This window comes from Xiphias gladius, chromosome 14 (assembly GCF_016859285.1).
Source record: "Xiphias gladius isolate SHS-SW01 ecotype Sanya breed wild chromosome 14, ASM1685928v1, whole genome shotgun sequence".
Classification (NCBI taxonomy): Eukaryota; Metazoa; Chordata; class Actinopteri; order Istiophoriformes; family Xiphiidae; genus Xiphias; species Xiphias gladius.
This window is the reverse complement of record NC_053413.1, coordinates 11,473,570-11,496,984: the sequence shown is the minus strand read 5'-3', so window position 1 is coordinate 11,496,984 and position 23,415 is coordinate 11,473,570. Positions and strand designations below refer to the sequence as shown.

The 23,415-nt window shown below is 38.2% G+C and overlaps 1 protein-coding gene across 4 annotated transcripts in view; it reads left to right on the top strand.

Annotated features, from left to right (window-relative positions):
• Positions 1-23,415, top strand: part of LOC120798793 (calsyntenin-2-like) — a 148,673-nt gene that overhangs the window by 63,210 nt on the left and 62,048 nt on the right. For all 4 annotated transcript variants that reach the window (XM_040143440.1, XM_040143438.1, XM_040143441.1 and 1 more), the window contains one exon: positions 10,426-10,548. In XM_040143440.1, coding sequence (XP_039999374.1) covers positions 10,426-10,548 — 123 coding nt within the window. The remainder of the gene's footprint in view (positions 1-10,425; positions 10,549-23,415) is intronic.

Here is a 23,415-nt window from a genome sequence, read left to right as displayed (position 1 = left end):
GAGTACTACTTTACAGGAGGATTACAGTTTTTCATTTTATTTACAGTGCTATAAAAGTGCCCTGCAACCCACATTTTAGAATCTGGTAATCCTCATCTGTTAACCCACATTGCTACTTCCATCTTTTCATTGTTATCACCAGTATGGTCACCATTCACCATCCAAAATGTGTTTTATATTCCTTGTATATTTCTTACCCTTTTTCACTGTGTCTTCACTGGGAACCCAGGGAGATGTCCTGCCAAATTGTCAGACTGACGGTTAACCGCTGTTACCTGATACCACTGACAGGTAGAGAGAGAGGGAGAGAGGTTGAGCAAAAGAAAGACACAGTTAAGTGGGTTTAGATGACATATTTACCATGTTAGACAGTGACAGACAGAATATCTGAGACAGACGGTGAGAAAAGTTAGAGACAGTCAGACTCACAGCTGAGATGCGAGTCAGCAACAAAAAGGATAAGAGGAGCAGCAGCCAAACAGATGTCTGCCAGAGTGCTACTTTCATGACTGGAGTGGATCAAGTGATGTGTCTGTCGCCCAGCGTGGTGTCTTGAACGTCAACCTAGGGAGACTTGTCCTCTATTTGGTGTTCTGTGAGATAACATGGCAAAATAGAAACAGAAATGACATATAGCTAGTTTCTTAGCTGGGGACTAAGCAATCCTCTATAACCCTACTGTGACTGATGCGAATGGCACATGGTATTCATCAATCAGTGGAAATATATTTGTTAAATAAAGAAATGTCATCATAGGTGGGAAACAGCAATAAAATGACATGATGTGAAAATTTGTCATGTTTAAGTAACACTAGTTTATGGAAACATGCACTGATTTACAATGATTTTTTTCGTTAACACTTAAAAAATGCCCATTTAGCATATTATATAAATTGTTTAAAATACACTATATTGCAGTTGTAAGCAGATATAAGGACATTTTTAGGTGTTTATTAATGTTGATCCTGCGAAGCGTCTGTAACGGGTTAAGTTTTTAATTAAAAAGAAAAAGCAAATTATTTTAAAAGATAGAACTGCAATACAAATTATTTTGGTGATGTAAACTAGAGGCTGGTGGCAGTTAACTGATTTAAATGATACTCCAATTTTCCAATAATCATTCACTTTCTTTTAATGTGATAACATGGTTATTCTGATTTGTGCTGTTGTCACATACGCCTTTTTATGGTGGTGCATGGAACTTGCCCACAACATTAAATTTTGCTTAGACTGTGGATATTTGTTCTCAATTACCACGTCTGCTTTGCGTTGAAGGTGTAGAAAAGTGTCATTGAGTATAGGATGCAAAGCTAGACACAAACAGATGGAGGAATCCCTCACTCCAGCTGGTCAGGGTGTGGAATTTCATTTTAAAGTTTTTTGACGTTGATGAGATTGTTGTATTTGAGTAGAAATACTGTAAGTGCAAATGGTAGACTGTTTACGTTGGTTGATCATCACATGAAACCCAAGTGTGCAGAGTGGAACGGTTTCTAATTCAATCCAGTCAGTCACACCGCCATCCATTTCTCCTCACTGTGGCTCCGCTAGCTGCCTGCTGCTTTCTGTTAATAGAGATATCACCTCCTCCCTTCTCCTCCATCCCCGTCCCCTTCTCTGTTCTCTCTTTGTTGTCCTTTTCCCTCCACTTCGCTTTCACTTCACTCCTTTCAAATCCTTCTGTTGTGCCTCTTCATTTGTCCACTCAGTGAAACTAATCAACGGTAAGTTATCACTCACAAATGATTCATAACAAGTAGAAGAGGCAGACGAAGAAGAAAACAAATAGAGTTTATTATTGAGTGCAATTCTGGTATGCAGGCAGACAATGTTTCCTTACAGTGAATGCCAAGTGCTCTATTGGCAAACAATTGATATTTTGAGACTCCCCAGGTAATTGCTTAAGCTTTGGCATCAGGAAATGCCATAGCTGAGAAAAAACATAATCAAGGAGTTAAATAATTTGGAATGTTTGCTTAAAACGGTAGTGACAATGATTATCGTTTATTGAGAATTGGCGCTAATGCAAATAGTATTTCTGATTTAACTAAATGAAGAGAAGACTTGTCATCTGTCTTAAATTACATCAAAGCTCCCATACCTCTTTCAGATGAATGCCATGCTTTCATAAGCTGGAGGTTACCCACTCTGATGTTTGAATGATGGTAATATCTAGTCTGTTACGTGTTATATTGTTTACAGTTATTTTATGCCTTGTGTCTTGGGCCTTCAGGTTAGCCTTCAATCTCTGATGTACTGTACTTTCTCTTCCTTGAGTTTAGACCAGTAAATCCTGTGTATCATACTATATTAATAGACAGGAGAGCATGGATTGCCCTTTTCTCAGTTTTGGACATGGATAATTGTTTTTTTTTCCCAGTTCAGAATTGTTATAATTTTCTGTAACAACTCCACCTGCTCACCCTCCATAGTCTCCACAGGATTCACCTGACTCATCAGATTCACCAGAATTAGAAACCTGCAGAGTTTCATCTCACGCTCGCGGGGTAATACAATACCACCACAGACCATTAACTTCCTACCCTACCGTATCTTCCTTCCTTTCTTCCTTCTTTCCTCTCTCTGTGATCATATTTATTTCTCTCTTCTTTCAGCAGTAGGTAAATCAGTTTTTTTACTTCTCCCACTCATCTCGCCATGTGATTTTTTTCATGCGTTCTCTTTAGGTTTTGTCCATAGCCATCTATTCTACAAAAACACTCGTGGACTTGCACACTCTAGTAATCCAAATAACATTTTTCTTATGTATCTATATACATTGCCCTGCTAATTTAAAAATATTTTATACCAATTAATCACAGTGGCTTTGTTTTCCTCCTCAGTTTGTTTTGATGCCGTCAGCGCCAGTCAGGCAATAGGAGGGAGTTGTATGCATATCTGTATCTCACATACAGATATGTGTTGTTCCAATAGGAAAGCAACCTCTGAATTATCTTGATGGGATTGTGGGCAAAGCCAAATGAAATCAAAATCTTCGTAAACGAATTGTCTTCACAACTGGGGGGAGCTTTATGGCACTTGGATATTAGAGATCAGAGTTTATGGCCCCTTTAATGAGTTGTTAAGAAAAAAAAACAACAATAAAAAACAACTGCACTGCCTACAAGTCTAACTGTACAGGTAGGCAGGGTCCTGGGAGAGAGTGAGTGGGAAGAGTTAATGTTCTGAAAATTACCCACTGGTCAGCTCCAACCTAGTTTTGCTTAAAGTGCAGCACTTGTGCAGCAGTCAATATGCCTAATTACTCTTGCTAACTGCATCTTACACTTCAGCACTGGGACCATAAAAGTCAGAGTTGATGCTCATAGTACTTATGGACCTAATGCAATGAGTTTGTCCCCCTTGTCTCATGGGCATGCATGTAACTGTTATATTTCTGTATATGTCAGTGTTTCTCAGTGGTCCCTGAACTCACCGATGAATGGTCTCTGAACTGGTTACAGTACATATTAACTAAATACTGTATTTGGCAAACAAAGTCGGACCCCCAGGTAGGAATGCTTTCTAGCACCGGAAAGAGGAACAAATCAATAGCTGTATCCTGAGAAAGAAATGAAAATAAAGAAGTAATAAAATTTATATAATATATTTTGGTTAAAGCTGCACTAATTGACCAGATTGTCCCCCTGTAAAAAAACAAGCCCATATGGTGTATGTGCAAGCAGCTTATTACGACCCATAGTTATGCGTCATTGTTAGGTGATCTATGGTTAGGCGACCGTGGTAATTATGATGGGAGCAACGGAGGAAGTTGACGTAGCATATAGAGTGATAAAGTCCACGTTATGAGGAGGAGGTTGGGATGGATGGAAGGGGTCAACAAAACACAGGACTTTGACACAGGAAACTGCTGTTCATTTCCTGTTTGAAATTGTTGTTTCATTTATCCATGACTTTTCCACAACCTTAACCGTGTGCTTATTATTGTAAACATGACAATGACAATCCTCTAACTACCTCTAACTAAGTCCTTATATAAACCCGAACCCAAAATGTTTCCTGAACCTAACCAAATCATGACCGTTCCGTAACCTTAACTGCATGTTTATTATTGTAGCCATGGTGTACCAGAAAAAGGTCTGGTACATTTTTCACAGTAGGTTCGCTATTTCAGGAGATGCTCCTATGGGTCGTATCAGGGTAAGGACAAATAACTTATATGGTTCTTCAGGTTGAGGGACTTGATGACTGAACACTGGTATGGCCTGACTGTATGAATTTTTTTGGCCGAACGTGTTAGGAAACCATCGCCTACTATTACATGGATTTATCAGCGCTTTTTTTGCTGAAAACAGTTGTCTGCTGTGGTTGGAAACATGGCTGATGAGAGTGGTGAGAGTGAATCAAAATATTAAATTTGTGGGCTATCAAACCAAAACAATGATCTGAAAGATGCTAAAATGTTCTGTGGAGATGAGGAGAGCTGCAGATTTCGGCGAGTTGGCTGATAATTTTCTTTGGGTTTGTCACTACAAATAACCTCTTTCACATTACACCTAGTCATTTGATCTTGTGTTAATATAAAATATTGATCAGTGCAACTTTAAAGAGAGTATCTCTTCGACTCCACTAGATGATTCACTTAGTAATCCGATAGCATCTGTGATTGACAGCAACCAAAAAAAAAAAGTTATTCCAATGTTTTTTTTGTAAATAAGGTTAAATTAAAAACAATAGTGATATTGCAAATTTTTGTTTTATAACAGAAAGAAGGGACAGTTGTGTAATGTATTAATTGACAGCTACCATTGACACTTTAGGTTGTAAATGCATTATCATCTGCATAGAGCTGCTGCAGTCTTTTACGTCCCTCTCTGACAGCAAAGAGTGACTTCTAAAGAGTTATGTTGGGGATATAGTCAGACATACTAATGACTTGGATTGAACTTGTCCATAATGTCTGCTTATGATGTGTTAAAAACCACTACACATAATTAACTCCTATAGCTTAGATATTAAGTTGCCATCATTTAGTGTTAGAAGTTTGATATAATATGATTCGCTGTTCACCACCGAAGCAATTATCACCTCCTAACTGAGCTGAATGGCTCTGAATCTGGAGTTATAATTCTCTGACCTCTTTTACCGTTAAACTAACAGCATCATAAAGACTTTCCCACAGAGAGATATTACTGTAAGAGACAAGTCTAGGATTAGATTATTTGTTTTAACTTCCCCATTAGAGAAACCAAGAGTATCAGTTATTGTTTAATATTGTGATGCCGGTCATGGAGTCGTGGGAGACTCTGAATTCTCTAGTTTTCTCAAATGTCGAAAATTAATGTGTAATCTTTTTGTGAGATAATTGAACATACTTTAAATTCTCCACTGTGCTCAGAATTTCTGTAAAATTAACATGCGGTTAATTAACAATAATTGAATGCAAGTCAGTAGTACTTTACTCTTGTTCTGTTAATGAAGCTGGAAATAGAATATGAAAGATAAAGAAGAGTGGGTCATTATCTCTGGACTGCATGTTTAGACACCAGTACCAGTATTATAGAGTGTGAAGACAACACAAAAAGTAATACATATGGAGTTAAAATAGTATTTTCCTCTAGTTCTTTTTAACTCTCTAATCAGAAAACAGTTTAGCTTTACTACATTTTACTTTTTGTTTTAACACAGGAAACACAGGGTGAATGAGTAAAATGGCATGTGACAAAAAGGTTCCCAGCCACACTCCTATCAGGGACGTTGCATCAGCACCATACTTAACTTTTGTGTTTTTACCCAAAATTTGGATTGAAAAGCAACAGTGATAACACAAACTTTACCTAACTGGCATGACGCTTCTTTTTCCTGTGTCTTTTCCTGTTTTATTTTTGCTGCTAATGAGGACTGGTTTTACTTGGAGGTGTGTTACAAAAGCTTTTCCTAAAGCATAATTTTGGAAGTCTCTGCTGGATGTTTCTGTACATGAGAGGGATAGAGCCTTCTTGGATCAGTGCTATTATTTCATCATGCATGAGCTCTGGCATGTAATGTATCTAATAGGAATTCAATTTAATATTTTAATAGGAAAATAAATTGAAGGATTTGTGAGGTCCTGTAGGCAGCAGCGTACTCCTCATAAAGGAAGGGATAGTAATTCCTGCCCTTGCTTCTACGCTTCTCTATTGCCCTATTTCCTCACCCAACTCACCCTACTGCCTGCCTGTATGGATGCCTCTTATGTTCTCTTCCTCCTTTTAACTCTAATCTCTAGGTTAACCCTTTATTTTCCCATCTATTCACTCATCATGTCGTCTCACATTTCGCATGGTGTCTTTTCACTTCCTCTGTTTCCACATTCAGCTAATACAGTATTTCCATCTTTTGTCCCTAGTGTTAAGTAACAGTGGCTTAAAGGTGCACAGTCGCACAAACTGCGTCAATAAGTCACCAATTCATGCGGAGCTATAGCTTTCTGAGGACAATGTATAATTCTTCATCCATTTGTGCTGGTGCTTATGCATGTACTTGCAAATTGTCTAACCCTCATGTAATTTGCATGAAAAGCAGAGAGCTTTCCTATCAACTTGTCCTGTTTTCCCTATGCATGTTACCAAGTATTTAAGGCCAGCCTTCGTCTATGGATGTATTACCTCCTTGTGAGCCAATTTGCTATTTGCATGCTCAGACAAGACATCTTCCTTTTAAAAAGACTCATTTCAAACGTTTCTTTTTTTTTTTCTTCTTCTACTTTTTCGTATCATTATTACTGGTTGGTGGCGTTTGTGTTATCCTTTGACTTTTGCCTTAGCGTAGTCTATAGAAAGATGACTCTATTCCACTGCAACATCACTGTAATCAAATAAATGCTAAAAGGAAATAGATTTGACATGACTAGTATGGATTAATACATAACACAGTATTGCAGCGTCTCCTAGAATATGAGTTAGGACCCAAATTTAATATAGATTATCATGCGGCTGTGTCCTTACAGTAATACGCTTTCATGAGCCTCAGTCACAGGGGAAGACAGTAACAGATATTTTGATTTCAGTTCCAAGGTGGACAATTCGACAATCCCCCTGCAGTAATGTTGTTTACAGGAAACCTTGTTTCTGGATATCTTTGTTCATATTACTGTCATATCAGATTTTATCCAGTGCTGTACTAGATCCACTTTTAGACTCTTTTTCTTATTAAGTGAATTAGTCCTCCATAATGTGGAGTCTAATGCTGTAATGGCTGCAGATGTTCCTTAGGAAATAGCCAGAGATGCCATGCATATTGCAGCCAGTGACACTTGTAACCTTATTAAAGGAGGAATCAGCTGCTACAATGGTTATTATTAACCTTGCTAGCGGCACAGCTCCAGGGATGGCAATGTCTGCCTCTCAGTCACTCAATCCATCACTTTGGTCCAGACTGAAATATCTCAAGGGCTATCAGATGGGTTGCTATTAAATGTAGTACAAACATTCATGGTCACCAGAGGATTAATCCTAATGACTTGGTGGTGATCCCCTTACTTTTCTTCTAGCACCACCATATTAACAAATGTTATGCTAACATGCTAAATTAAGACGGAGAAACACGGTAAACATTTCACCTGCTACGCATCAGCCTGTTAGCGTAGTCACTGCGAAAATGTTATTATGCTCACATTTGCATTTAGCTGTGCCTAAGAACAGCTTCACGGAGTCATTAGCATGGCTGTAGACTGTTAGTCTTCTTTCAGTTTCAGAGGTGATCTTATGGACAGTTGCTGCACAGTATATATCTTAGCAGGGCTGGATTTTTCTGGGCAGCTGCTCCTGCCTGAGTTTTTTCTCTTTGATTGCAAACTTGCCTCAATTTTGTTTCATTGCTGGGGCTCCGTTCCAGGACGTCAAGGATGAATACCTTAAACGCATCACTAATAGCTTTACAGTACTACATGTCATGAAAGCCATTTTGGAAATAGCCCATTTCCATGGCTTGATGTGTGCTCTTTTTACAAAACAGCTCTTATATTAGACTCCCTTTGAAAAGTCACTGCTCTGCTGCCTCACCACCCAATTCGTTTGGGATAAATGTAAGACCTTGAGCCAGAAACTGAACTTGCCATCCATGAGTAAACTGCACTAGCTGTGGGCTGCTATTAGACTTACTGAAGACATCTTCGATTGTAATGGAAATACTATGTAAGCATGATAGATAATATGTATTTACACTGGCAAGTACAAGCACACAGGAATGAAGAATCGCTTCAATAATGTTCATTTTTATAGTCTGTTTTATAGTCACCTCAGCACCTCGGTTTAATATGCTCTTGGTTTTGAAGAGTCTATTTATAAGATTGTTTCAGTTCATTTCACATCCAAGGAAAGCTGTAAGTATTAGGAGAAAGCTGTACCGTGCCTACAATATACCGTAAAAGTATGTGTGCTGGTGGGCTTTAATGCACAGATTTTATACCATTACAAGTAAAATATTCCAGGTGTAAAGATACTGTACCTAAACACCACTCATTACAGACAGAGGCCGCCTCTCCTCTCTCCACTTTCCAGCAGAGCAGAGTCATGCTCTGTGGTGTAGTGCTTTCTATCTCCTGCATGTGCATGAGATGAGACTCCTCATATGATTAACGTCTTCCCTTGTGGATCCCCTGCTCCCTATAATCCACCCCCAACTCTGTCTCAGCATGGCCAAAGTCCCATCTATAGTGATCAGCAGGTCTCTGTCAGTGAATTGAAGGCAAATGTGAATGAGAAGTAAATAGGTGCAATAGTAACCTTTCGTTAACTATATTTCATCTCATCAGTACATTGTGTTTTATATCATAAAACCAACAAAAACTTCTAAAGATAGGTGGTAAGATTGTTAGAGATTGTTTGAAAGATGATACAAGAAAACTGTTTTTTCCCACTTGCCAAAATGTTGCCAAGTTTTAAATGATTTTCTTTGTCTGACTTAATTTTTTAAGTCAAGCATGTTCCCTTTGTACAGGGCTCACACTCATTTCCTCTTTGACTTTGACCTTGTTCTCTCACCGCAGAATAGTGACAAGCTGGGGAAAAAAATAGAATAGTAGGACAAAAGTACTAAAAATTGTCCAAACAGATAAAAAAAAAAACAGTGAGAAGGTTTTAGGACCAGTTTGATGCATTTTAAATCGCTGCCAGCTGGACATGTCATCTGCTCATTGGCTTGAGACAAAACGTTCCTCTTCAGTGGATTGAAAGGTCAAGTTGACATCCCAGCTCCCTGCAGAGAATGACACTTGTACACCAGAGATATGGTTGTGTGTGTGTGTGTGTGTGTGTGTGTGTGTGTGTGTGTGTGTGTGTGTGTGTGTGTGTGTGTGTAGAAAAGTGCACATACAAATATGATTGTTGTTCATCGGCCTTTCTCTATATGTGAGGTTCTGCTTCCAGAGAGGAAGGGGGAAGTTTAATTTGCAGAGTCAGTAAATATGTGTGATGGTGATCTGTGGTAATCTCAAACTCATTCTCCTGACTTTTCAATCACATTCGTGGCATGCTGGTCAGATTCTTCATTTTGTGGAAGCAGAAACACTGAGAGAGGTAAAGAGAGAAAAAGAAGCTGAGAATGCACTATAGAAAAAGGTGATTGTGCTGAAGGAAGTGTAGACGTGTAGAGATGTAGAGGTCAAAAACACAGAGCTTAACACAAAGATATATATGGATTCTGTAGTTCACGCTGTCAGTGTGTGTGGGTTAAGATTGCAGCTCAGAACAAAAAAAAAAAAAGTTTTGACACATTTAAAAATGTTTTTAAAGATTTTCTAGGCTACTGAGATCATGTTTTTTTCCCCAGTTAAGTCAAAGTCTTAGAAGTTTGAAGCTTTGCTACAAAGACCTGATTCAGTGCTTGACTGTGGTGCTTGTGTACATTGCCCTGTTAAACACAGTCTAGCCACTGGTGAGGAGACAAATGGAAGTCTACAATCTCCTCATGCCAATAGAGAGAGTTATTACAGACAAGGAGTGTATACATTGTCTACAAACTGGGAGGAAAAGGGAAAAAGCAAGTTGGAGTACTAATGTTGAAGTCTTCTCTTCTCTTCTCTTCTCTTCTCTTCTCTTCTCTTCTCTTCTCTTCTCTCTCCCTTCATAAATGTAAACCTATACGACAAACATCAGTATTTATTTTAACAATGTTCGCCCTCTGTCTTCCATTACTCCTCCTGTAATCTGTAAAAGCCTTTGAGATCATTCATGATCACAATGTAATGTTTTAAAAGACTGGAGGTTTTTTTGCCTTGTGTTTTTCTTATTATCAGTCCTGTTAAAGTGACTCAACGCATTCAGACATAGTGATGTCGAGTAGAAACAACAAAGCATGTGAATTACAGTAACAGTCCTTACAATAATGCTATAAACTAAAATGTGCACTTAAGTAAAAAGTAGATTGACATAGGAAGAGCAAAACATTTATTGTATTGATCTTCTTTTTCCTTCTCCTCCACAGTGAACAAGCACAAGCCATGGATTGAGACATCCTACCACGGTGTGATCACAGAGAACATGGACACTGTACTGCTGGACCCTCCTCTGGTAGCTCTAGACAAGGATGCCCCGGTCCCCTATGCTGGTAAGAAACACAAGGACACTCAAGTATATACACACCCTCCCACACATAGATTGTCTCACACACATACACACACACACACACACACACATAGGGGGCAAGACAAGGATGCTTCAGTACTGTGTGCAGGCAACTGTGGCAACTTTACAAAAACAGATGATCCAACAGTTATCTGTACTCACTATTTGTCATGGAGATTGAATTCTATTTGTCACCCTTAGCAGTGTAAACAGAAATGTTTTTCTACGGTTTTTTAGAGCAGTTCCTTTTCAGGATTTCTTTACATCGACACAAAAAATCCATGACTTTCTTTTCTTCAAAAAGCAACTTTTGTTTCCAAGAGGGCTTGGATATCAAGAGGGATATCCAGTAATTTTGAGTTTAAACTAGTGTAAAAAAAAAAGTGTACAGAGTGCTTGCACCACAAATATTTGATTAAAAAAACATTCTTAAAAATATGTTTACTTCAGACTTTTTTTTTTAGTTTAGTGCTCTTCCTCAATATAAAACCCTTGGCCAGGGTTTAAGGTGGTTTAAAGTCACTATAGCGTGAACTTTGAGTTGGATGGACACCAACCGATTGATTCAAGCCTACTGAAGTTTATGAAAATGCTTTTATTTTCATAATCTTGTGCAGTTTCAGGTTCCGGGTTAAGATGCATCTTCTTCACTGCCCCTGACAGGGATCTATTCATGGCTTCTGTTAATTGAAGCCACGTGCTGTCCTTTTTCTTTTCCTCTTAAGCTGAACTGAAATGCCCCATTAACCTGACCAAAAGATTCCTGTCAGCTTTTCATTGTAACAATATTCATGTTCTAGTCTAAATCTTAATCTGAGACTGGAGCTGGACTACAAGCTTGTCCGATATATCAAAGAGTTACAAAGCACAGTTTTTATTTTTCAAAAATTTTAAACCGTACAAGAAAAAACATCAGTGCCATTCATTTATTAATGTTCTGACTTCATAAATTAATCTCTGAATCTGTATTCCTCTTTAGAAATGTGTGTATGTATTGTTGTACATAGCAAACACAGGGGCCTTGACCTGTGGCTATCCCCTTTTGCGGTATATAACAGAAGATTTATAGATGCTCTGCATTCACTGAAAGTGCATTCACAGAGAACTTACTGTGGCTTTCTGAGAAAAGGTTTCCACAGCCAAGCAGGCCAGTAAAAATTCCCCTAGTACTCCATGAAAAACAACCCTAGGACAACAGTTGTTCTGTTTCACTTTTTATTGCTGCTCATGTACAAGGCAAAGATCCCACACAGCCCATAGTGGTTTCCATTAAACTGGGTGCTGGGAGTGTGGTGCTGACTTATAGTTGCCTGTTTGAGTCAGAGAACAGGTACAGTACACATGTAATAATACCAGTGTGATATCATTATAAACCTCCTCTCCAGATGATTGTTTCAGAGGCTGATTAATTCAATTTGATTCAATTTTATTTAAGTAGCGCAAAAAATCATAACAGAGGTTATCTCGGGGCACTTTTCATGTAGAGCAGGTCTAGATTGTACTCTTTATAGTTATATTTACAGAGACCCAACATTCCCCCATGAGCAAGCACTTGGCGACAGCAGCAAGGAAAAGCTCCCTTTTAACAGGTAGAAACTTTGAACAGAACCTGGCTCACGGTGACCGGCTAATTATGTTTTCTAACAAGAGCTTAAATCAGACAGCCGTCACGCACACTAGTGCTGATAGTGACAGGAAGGAGACAGACAGAGCTGTTATGATTAGACAAAGTATTCTGAGACTGAAAGGCAAATGAAGAAGCTTTTTGGCAGCTTATGTTTAACAGCTCATTATAGCGAAATGGCTCCTATTAATCCCAACAATGACAACCCTGGAAAACTGATACTCAGCTGTTTTTCTTCTGCTGTTTTAATTTTTTTTCTTGTTTGTTTTAAGTCTGATGCAGCAGCCATGCTTCTGTCTTTTTCAATGTTACTCGTTAGCTGTTCTGTAAATAACGGGTAAACAGAGCTGACCTTAAAGAGTCGGAAACAGCCTGGATTCATGTTAAAAGATCTTTTTCCCTTTTCCTCTCAGGGCTCCTAACAGCCTTGTATTGTATACATTCTGTAAAGTATAATCCGAATACTATGGCATAAGTACTGTATATAAAGATTTAATGATCCTTTGGAGGGGTGTAGGAAGATTTAGTTATTCAAAACATGAAAAAGATAATATATTATGCAAAAATAGCAAATTTATTCATCTCACAAAAGTGGAGATACTGAAGATTCTCCTCACAGACATTGTTGTCATCAGTACTGACTTACAGTGACTTACAGCACATAGCTTTCCCGAGTAACCAAAGTCCTTATGCAGTGAAGGTTTAATGACACGACAACGAGCAGACAGACTAAAGTGGAAATTACTTTTCATTGTCTTTCTCCATGATTAACACATTGTTTGTTGACCCGAGAAGGTCAAACTTGGTGGAATATCGCTGGAAAGGGAAAAGCAGAGCTTTGCACTGCCTGCTGACTGGTAATATTTCTCTCCCTGAATGTTTTTCATTGAATGTGGTCTTATGAATAAAACCCATACAATAGCTACCAAGGAGACTGTGGAAAAAAATGGCCATCAAAAGAGCAGTTCTGTCCCAGTTTATCTCCCTTTGCATTGGTCTGCTGCTACAGTTCTCCCCCGCATTTTCTTAGAGTTTAACTATTCTCTCAAATCTTTATCTGTATTTGTGCCTCCATTTGTGTCTTTCTCTCCACCTAATGCCGCATTCCTTCTTTCTCAGTCCAGCTATCCTTTCTCCTCTTCTCTATCTCAACACTTTGCTCCCAGCAAGCCCATATACAGGCAGTCACTTATGCATTACAGACACTCTTATCAATCGTGGTTTTGTTTTACTGCAGAAAAGGAGTAGGCTGTCCTTCTGGCTCCACATTAGTTGCGGTGAGGGAACACAGACCAGGATTGTTAAGTACTTGCGCTGCTTTCTCCTCGCTTATACTTTTCTCCCATCATCCTTTATTCCTAGTGCTTCTTCTCTGAATGCCTCATACATTCCCTCATCTTGACGTCCTATGCCCATCTCACCTTTTTACCTATATCTTCTTTTCTCTTTTCCTTCCTATCTCTCGATCTGTCGTTCTTCTGCGGCACCACATTTCCCTTTGATGTAAACTACCCACAGCGGGGCTAACTTGAACATTATACGCTGAGACAGGCATCCTGGAGATAAATTGTTATTACTGCATGCCATGATGGCATCCTCTATTCCTAACCCCCTCAACACCTCCTTCAGAGCAAAGGTGTGTGGGTCGAGGTGTATGTGCTGATCGAGCGTTCTCAATCAAATTAGCATGAGGAATGGTGGCAGTGGACTCTAGGGTGCGGCAAGGCAGGCAGTTTCATTTGCCTATTCTTTATCTCAAGGCCACAGTCAACAAGCACGGATTCTCCCCATTCATCATGGTACCAGAATAATGCACTGTGGTACATTGTGTCCTCTGCAGAACTCACACAGGGTAAAGGAACAAAAGTAGTTGGAGAATTAGAGGAAAATCGAGAACGGAGACAGATGGACAACGAAAATGAGAGAGGGTCAACATGAGCAGCTGCCATAAAAAAAAACAACATTTTTGATTGTTCTCATTGTTTGGTTTAGGTTTTTTGTGTATGTGTGTGCGTGCAAGCACATGGATGTGTATGTGAATGTTTTTTTGTACACTATAACTCTCATAATTCTCCGCATGAATTACAGTACCTAAAGAGTTGCGCTGGTAGTCTTGAAAACCTAAGATTATGCTTTAGGTTGCAGTTATGCACACAAAGTAAAAAGCCATTACATGGCCAGTGTAGACAGCTGTATTGATAAAAAATTGTGTATCTGTTCTGTCAGATGCGCATGAGATGGCTGAAGTGCCAGTGCAGAAAGAACCGGTGGTTTCAAACATTTTGGGCTACAACTCTTTGTACTGTACTTTATACTCTGTATAAATGAAATTTGTTGGGTCAGTACTGTAGTGTGGTACACTTCAGGCAGTTTTTGCAACGTTTTACTGGAAGCATGTTTGAAATGCATTTTTTAAGATTTAAACCATGTTCAGAGCAACTTAACCCCTTCATGAAAAAAACACAACCCCCTCATACGTTTGAATGGAGCCAGTCATCACAATGAAAGTTAAAATAGTTGTCTCTGTGATAACTTTCCAGAGCTGTAAAATTATGTCTCAGTGTTGTAAATCTAATGCCAGCATGAGGCCAAAGTTGAAATTCTGGTTTTGAAGAATAACACTTCTCAAGAGTTTATTAAATGTAGTCTAGTCAAGTAAAATTTAATTAAAAAAAAAAAAAATTTAAAATGGAATTTAAATTTTGCTGGTAGTTTTGTCCATGAAAGTTGATACAGTCGTCACTTTATGTGCAAGGTGGCATATCTGAGATGCCTTTACCATGCCTGTTGAACAGGATTTTTTTATACTCCAAACCTTCTGGTTATGACTTGATGAATTTAAATTCAATTAAATAATATTGAAACAGCTTCAGTCAAACTTTGGCTGCTGTGTCAAAGATACCTATGTATATTCTAACTATGTATATTCCCAATGACATAGTTTTCAATTGTGGAAAGTTACTTCCATTTTGACCATAACTTTGTTAAAAATAACAAAGCAATGTTACACATAATTTACATCTTTGTCAGTACCATTTATCCCATCTTTGCCAAGCACACAGTCAAAATCCATTTACTGCTGGTAGTATGATTTGGAAAATACAGGACTTATTATCATAAGTTCAAAGCCAGTGGTAAGCAGGATTTTTGTAATGAAAAGCATGCTATTCGCATTGTTTACAATACCTGACTTTTTAATGAATCACAGTGATGGACAGTCGAATAATGTGAGTGAAAAGTTTTAATATTCTTGCAGTTCTGTCAGGAACAATCACATCATTTTTTGCAAGTTGTTGCAATAAAGACACAAACAGGAAGTGGTTGATCCAGTGCTTTCTCCAGTCATTATTAAATCTGACTGGTGGACAGACTCATCACTCTCATCACTGCCTAATGCTCTTTTACTTAAAGCTTTATTGTCTTTTCCTTTGTACAGAAACAAGGCTACCGTGACAATAACAGTTTTTGATGTGCTGTACATGTGTATCGCCCAAAATATTTTCCATCTGCTCAGAAACAGCAGGATATCATATTCTTACAATGGAAAAAGAGAGACAGGACATTAAGAGGAGAATGGAAAATGGGAGGAAATAAAAAAGACAAAGGCATGATTGCTTCAAAGTACAATTTTACCACCGATAATGGCTATAGTTTTGGCTGTGTTGCTGTTAGGTTTTGCCAAATCCCCAATCTACGTACAGTGACTACCTGAGAGTGAAACTGCACCAAGGTGGCAGAAGCAGAGGTGCTAATTAAATTGTAAGACCCAACAAAGCAAAAAGCTATGACTCACTTCAAAGGTGGTGAGGCACACAGGGAGGGAGAGAGAAAAAAAATGTTAGGAAAAGGGGGTTAGGGAGAGAGGAGGAGATGAAAGAGAGAGAGAAAGGTAGACCCAGGAAATAGGGATATGTAGCATTTGTGTGTGTATGAGAAAGGGAAAGACAGTAAGGAGGAATAGAAAGAGATGATGTGATGGATCGTAGGGTAAGCGAGGTTATTGAAGGGACAGTCTGATCACACCACGCAGGTGTCTGACCGTCTGCACCAAGGAGAAGAGGAACATATCCCTTTGCCTGCCTCTTCTTTTTCTCTCTCCTTCGCCATGTCCTTTTTGCCTTTGTGTCGCTGTTAAATTTCTGCAGCGGTTGCTTAGTTGTGAGGTAAGACTGAGGCAGGTCTGCAACATTAAACAGATGCAGAACATCAAAGATTCTGAACGCTGTTTAGAGGACTGACACCTACCTACAAACCCGATTTCTCTCTGCTGCAACCGATATTATGAGACAAAAAATAATAACACCACATTATTATATTAAAGCTGCACGAATCAATACTTTCTTATCAACAAGGGGTCAAATTACTATGTATAAGGTGAAAGGAGTCACTCATAGTGAGGATTCCACAGAGAATTATCACCAGAATCTGCTTTTTTTGGTTTTACGCTTTGATAAGCCCACTCAATGCTACCTGCCCAGACACACAAAGTTAATGGCTAGCTGATGAACGCAGTGGTGTGTTTAGCAGCCAAAGGGCCACTTATTTCCCTCAGGGGGAGACCAAACCATACAATGCTATGGACACACAACATGTAGATAGGATACAAGGGATACAACACTTTAAAAAAAACTTATACAAGGCCCAGATATGCAAGTCCACTGTGGTTTTGGAGTTGTAGAATAATTTGATCTGTCTGAACCTTTCTCCTCATGCTGTAGCTCATTCAATTTTTTTTTCTGTCAAGAGCAGGAGACTGACTCTCAGTGAACTGTCAGAGAATGTGTATTGATATCTCCTCCTTGCCTTAGGATATGAGGTGCAGTGCTATGCCTCCACACACATCTCTCTGTGTTTTATCCAAGCAGGACAGATACATTCCCCTTTTTTTCTCCCTATCGGTCCTCTCAATCCTTTTTTTCTGGTTTTCCCTCCGCTCACTGTCTCTCTCTTGCTCTTTTACCCACTCCTGCTTCATCACAGTATATGCTCATTTAAACTTCTCCACACAGTCATTACCTCCTCTTATTACAAACTACAGCAATATCATGTGTGTCACATATTATACTGCTCTATTTTGGACTTGTATCTGACCTGCACGTTTGCCCCCATGTTTGTTAGCTTGGCAGGGCCCATTGTTCGTACATTAAGAGCTTTTAAAAAATATATTTTATATGGAATCATCGTAGAGGGAGAGACAGGGACATTTTACCATCATAATGTTAATTTTATTCAATTATTAAATTCCCTGAAATGAAATGTCAAATTACAACAGATTTACCCCTAAACTGCATAAAATGAAAGGAGGAAATTGTTCTCCATCAATGATTTCTGTTCCATTAGGCTCTCCAGTGGATTACCATCTGGTCCTGTTATTCATTCAGCTTTTTAAGGTTTATTTCAACAAAATTAGTCAGTTATAAGAGAGGAAGTTTAAGCATTATGGGGTAATATAGCAAAGAGGCACAGGGGAACAATTCATGAATTATACCTACATTTGTTTTAATGCTGCAGCTGTGCAGTTGTTAATTAATTAACTGATGAGTTCAGGTAGAGGGAATTCTCACAAGGTTTACTAGCATGTTGTGACAATGTTCAGATGTAGCCTATAGGGAGACTTTCCTCCTCATAAAACTGATAATTGACGTTGTTTTTTATTATCCTTGATGAAAAACATTCCACAAACCTAAATTTATTATTGTATCCATGACTACAAAGGTTCTCTAACCTTGAGGAAGCACTTATTGTAACCCAAACTATGATCTTGTCCTAAACCTAACCAAACCATCACGGTTCCACAAACTTAACTGCGTGTTTATTATTGTTACCTTGACAACAAAAGTCCGGTACTCCTGCTGCTGGTACGCTCCTATGGTTCGTATCAGAGGGCAGGGACAAGTGACCTATTTGGTGGTTTAAGTTGGAGGACTGATCCTAGGTTAAAGACAGTGTGTCAGGAAGAGGAAAGCCACTGCTTTCTTCAACAAATACAAATCCACATTCCTTTTTCAGGCAGTTAAAGTATTTACTAAATTTAAGTAATTTAGTTACCGGTTCATTGATGGTTTATTATTTTCGCTATGCACATATTATCCTCATTAAAATTGGAATTGAAACAAAGTGTATTATAACTTTGTAATATATATATATATATATAAGTAATACATCTCTCTACAGATAAAAGATATGTGATTATCTCATATGTAAAATCATGAACAAGTAAAAAGTCAAACTCTATCAAGTCTGAGCTGAAATAATATGAACTCCCATCTGAATTACACTGTATCTTTGCAAATTCGTCCTGGATTGGTTTTGTATTGGGTCGTGGACCAATGTATCTAGATATGTACTGAATCATATGTTAATTGATATGTAGATATGTAAAAGTTCATTCAATGTTTATGTTTTCACTCAGTATTATAGACAGTGGTTCCATCATGTTATGAAAAGTCCTAATTAGAAAGTCAATTTAGCGAAAGATTTAAAAAAAATTGGAAATACATTTTTTGTTACTGACTAAGCATTTTGTGGTTTGTGGCCTAGTCTCCACAACAAACTTGCCAGTTGTCCTGCAGGTGATGTGTGTGTGTGTGTTTGTCTGAGGGTCTGTGTTTATGCATGTGACCTGCTTCTGTAAATAGTGAATTTTAACAGACTATGATGGATTGCACTTACTCTCTCCCCTTTAGAACCCATCAACCCTGTGTGTTATTTAAGGTTTTACATAATTCAGTTTATTGCTATAGACAGATATAATGTATGACTCTAATTGAATAGTGTTACTATGTTATCTTGTATTCTGATTGCATCCTCGTCTTGTTTCAGTCTTACTACTTTATAAGTAACAAGGCAATTTATCACAGAGAAGAAGGATTTTCTCAATATCGGGAAGAAATTTCACATACTGTATCTGCTTTTTCACTATAAAAAATACCTGTATTCATCCAAAAGAGTGCTTAAGAACCTGAGGACATTATCCAAAATAATCTGCATCTAACGTAAAAATAAGAAAAAAAGAAGCCATTTTCCAGTTTCTGAAAAGATGCAGGAACAATATGGTGTCACACTCTTTCTGGAACACGGGGAAACCTGAACCATTTATATGATGGGAATCACTGTGCCTCTCCGCTGTTGAGTTGAGCTAATTGGATCCATATAAGATGGTCTGGGTAATTACATGTCCAGTAATGCTCCACTGGAGCTCTATCATCAATGCATTGTCAAGTTGCTCACAGCGTCAAACAACCTTTTAGCCTCTGATTGATTTTCTGGAGCACCCAGTCCCTTTCCCTTATTACCCTGTTACCCCCTTTTTCTATTCTGCACTGGATCAGTCTTACTCATTTCTGGACACTATGGGATGATTTTCAATTTCTCGATTGCTCTCTAGTTCTTTTTTGTGTGTCCACTCATAATGAGCTAATGCTGTAGGTGTGTTTTTGAGTCTATAAGGTTATGATGAATCCTCCGAAAATGTGGTCTACCGACTGTTGCAGCTTGTTTATTAAATGAAAAGGTAGCATTTCATACAGGTAAAGCACTTTTTTCCAACTGATGCTCCTATTTGCGTATTCATGCTCTGTAGCTTTTTGCATATAAGCTTCTTAATTGTCATCATGAAGACATGCCTGACATTCTGGCCTTTATTTGTATCAGTGCATAAAGATCATGGATTTCAAATCTGTTTGACAAAATTGACAGTCAAGTTGCAGTTACAATTTTCTCCATCAAAAAATACTTTGCACCAATAAAATTGTGTTGTAGAAGCGATTGTGAGTGACAATTTAAAGAGTTTGGAGGGTGGCGTCTTTTCTTAGCCTTTCTAAGCCAAAATCATTAGCATGTCTGGCTAGCCGGCTTACATACAGTAACCTAGCATTACTTCCAAGGCCTAGGAGAATATCAGTAGTTAACTAATTGCATTAATTTGTTAGGTTACAGGTTGTGTTAAAAAAACAACAAGCATATCCAGTGCAGCATTTTTTTCACTACATGAAAGCCTTTCCTGACAGCTGATTAGAGTTTAGGCTAATGTTAGTAGCTCCAGCAACTTAAGCTAATGTTACCTGAGATAACGTTACATTTGACAAACATGTTGGCTTGTCAAAATGTGCAAGCGTCAGTTGTCCTTTTAGCGGGCAGAATCAACAGTCGATGGCTATACATGAGAGGCCACTGTCTGAAATCAAGAACCCCTGTGTTTAAAAATGAGAAACTTGAGTGGTTAATCTGCGCCTGTTATCACTATAAACTTTATGTGCTGGGTGAGAACGGATAGCTTGACAGGCGGAGTAACTAAGGAGAATATATCGGGCTTAGCGAACTCAATTGTTTGCATGCAGGAAACTCACTAATATGAGTTACTAATATCATTATTATTAATGGTACTATATTTCATTGTTTTGAAATAGCTCTGTCAGCTCTATCCAGCAGTATTATTAAAAATGTAAAAGTATCAGCAATAGTTAATAGGTAAAGAGAAGAGGACAGATATGACAGTTTGACTGACTGACTGACCTGATTTTTAGTCTTGATTTACACATTTTATGCCATGCGAAAAATATATATATAATATATATCTATATATATTTTTTTTTTAATTCTAATTTCAATATTTTATTTTATAGTAGTTTCATGTCACCTCTGCATTCAAATGTGTTTTCCTTTTGACATCTGCAGAGAAGGGGATCCAGTGAAAACTGGCAGCGTCTGTGATTTTTGGTTGCGGGAGAGAGACAGGGGGTCAAATGTGGAGAGGTGATGAGAAGTGCCGCCTCTCTTTTGTCAAAATGGCCGCTGAAAGAACCTGCTCTTCAAGGATAGAGCGCTGACCCATGGTCCTGATGTGAGCTGAAATTACTAAATGAAATGTGCAGTGAATGGCAGCTGAAACTAACCTAGTAATTCTCTGTGTTCTCTCGCTCTTCTGAAAGCGGTTTGACAGGGCTTCAGTATCCTGACAGGCCAATTAGACAGCAATTTGCATATCTTCCTCGCTCCATTTGCCTTGTTCATGTGAGCATAAAATAGGACAATCTGGCTTTTGGGCCTTTGTATGACATCAGAGTCAGAATCAGACTAACTTTATTCTCCATCATTGACGACCCCTCCACCCTCCTAACTCTACCCCATCTCTCTTTTATTGTCAGCAACATAGACCTATGTTGTGCTCTCAACCTTGTCTCATCCTTCCCCATTCCCTTTTATCTTAGCCTCTATCCTGCCCTTTCCACTTCCTCTCCTCTCTCATCATTTTCATCATCCAAATTATAAAAAGAATACAAGAGGACAGCATTCACTGACTGAAGTTAACTAGAGATGTTGATGGCTAGTTTTCCAAGAAACCCTCCAGTTATGATTAAAATGAATAATGATATATAGCAAACTAACCAAGATCATGTATAGAAACATTCTCTATGGATTGGATGGGCCATAGTTTTGGTTTAAAGGAGCTAAACATTTTTCCAAAAAGTTGTTGAACACTTGAGAAATGGGTCTCTCAGTTACTTCAACAAAAAATCCCAGTGTCCATTTATTATATATAAAGCCACTGTTGATAGTCTGTGCCAATATTTTAAGCGTCCAGACAGAGCAATGTTTGAAGTCAGTGTAATGTACGTATATGTGACTTAGTTCAACGCCACTTGCATTTCTGTTAGAAAGATGTTAATTATAAAGTGATACTGTGTTAGTTTAATTGTGTTTTAATTATAAAGCTGTATTGTGTGCTAGAGTTTAATTTAAGCAAACTGTACTGACTGATTCTAACTGGCACAGTAATATCATCAAAATTCCATATATTAGAAGAAATTTGAGAAATTTTATGGCAACACCGAAACACAGAGTGCTTTGTTTTTTCTGTTACACAGGCCTAATTGTGTATCACGTTTCATATTTATGTTCTTCAACTGTTCCCAATCCGCCTCAAATTTGCAACTTAGGTATAATACAATTATAAAATGCTTATGTAAAATAATTAAACATTGAATATGCTTGGATAAGTGCAGCACATCTAGACTCGCCTGTTGCAGCTATACAACTATTATGCTTATGTATGCAGTTAACGAGAAAGTGAGCCCACAGGTCGTCTGTGCAAGCAGCTTATTATGACTCATACCTACGTTTTATTGTTAGGTGACCTCTAGCGGCTGTAGTGATTATGACGCAAAGGAGGAAGTCAGGTGATGTGGTATTTAGAGCGATAAAGTCCTTGTCAGGAGGAGGTTGGGGTGCTGGATAGGTCAACAAAACACAAAACCGCTGTTCATTTCAAGTATGAAATCAAAAGCATTGACAAAAACATTTTTTCTTTTGTCTATGACCATTCCAGGACCTTAAACGCATGTTTATTATTCTTACCATGATGAAGGTCTGGTACGTCTGCTGCTGGTACATTCCTATGGGTCGTATCTGAGGATAGGGCCTATATGGTTGTTTAAATAGAAGGACTTAGTTACTATAACCTGTATGATACAATCACTGAATTTTTTTTTTTTTTTTTTTGTCTTGTGGCTACAGGACACTACAAGTGTACCTGTGTCTCATCACGTATGTCTTGGATTGTTTAAAAAAATGTACAATACACAACTGTGCAGAATGTTGATTAGAACTGTTGCAAACAAAAACCCTTTTACCTCAATGTAATGCTACGAGATAATGGTGAGATGACGCACACAGTGGTAACAATATTGCTTCTATTATGTCTGTCCATTAAAAAATGCACTACAGTCTTTTAATTAATTATCCTGCACAGCATAGAACCAAATACACAATTCTTAATGGTCTCACTTTAAGGTAAGACACCTGCTTGGTGATTTGTGCAAAAAAAACAAACAAAAAAAAGAAATATAGTTTAGTCTCACAACAATCAGTCAAGCGAGTTTTACCTCAGGTGCCATTAGGTTTTACCAGTGTATGAACTCTTAAGTATTCAAGCAAAGTTGAATGAAACAAATGTAAATGGACTCGTTTTATGATGTGATTTTTTTTTTCCTCATTGTATAATAGAGGCATCATTTTCAAGTGATAAACTATGCATTTGACACTGGGTCACCGACCGCGTTTGAAAAAATGTGGTTTAAATCTGATGGCTGTTTCCTGTCAAGGTAAAGAGATAAACAGCCTTTTTTTTTAAATGATGATTCAGCCTGGAGGACACCGAATATAACATCTGTGTTAGAGAGAGTGAGAGGGAGAGGTAAAATAAGAACTAATAAGTACAAGAGAGAG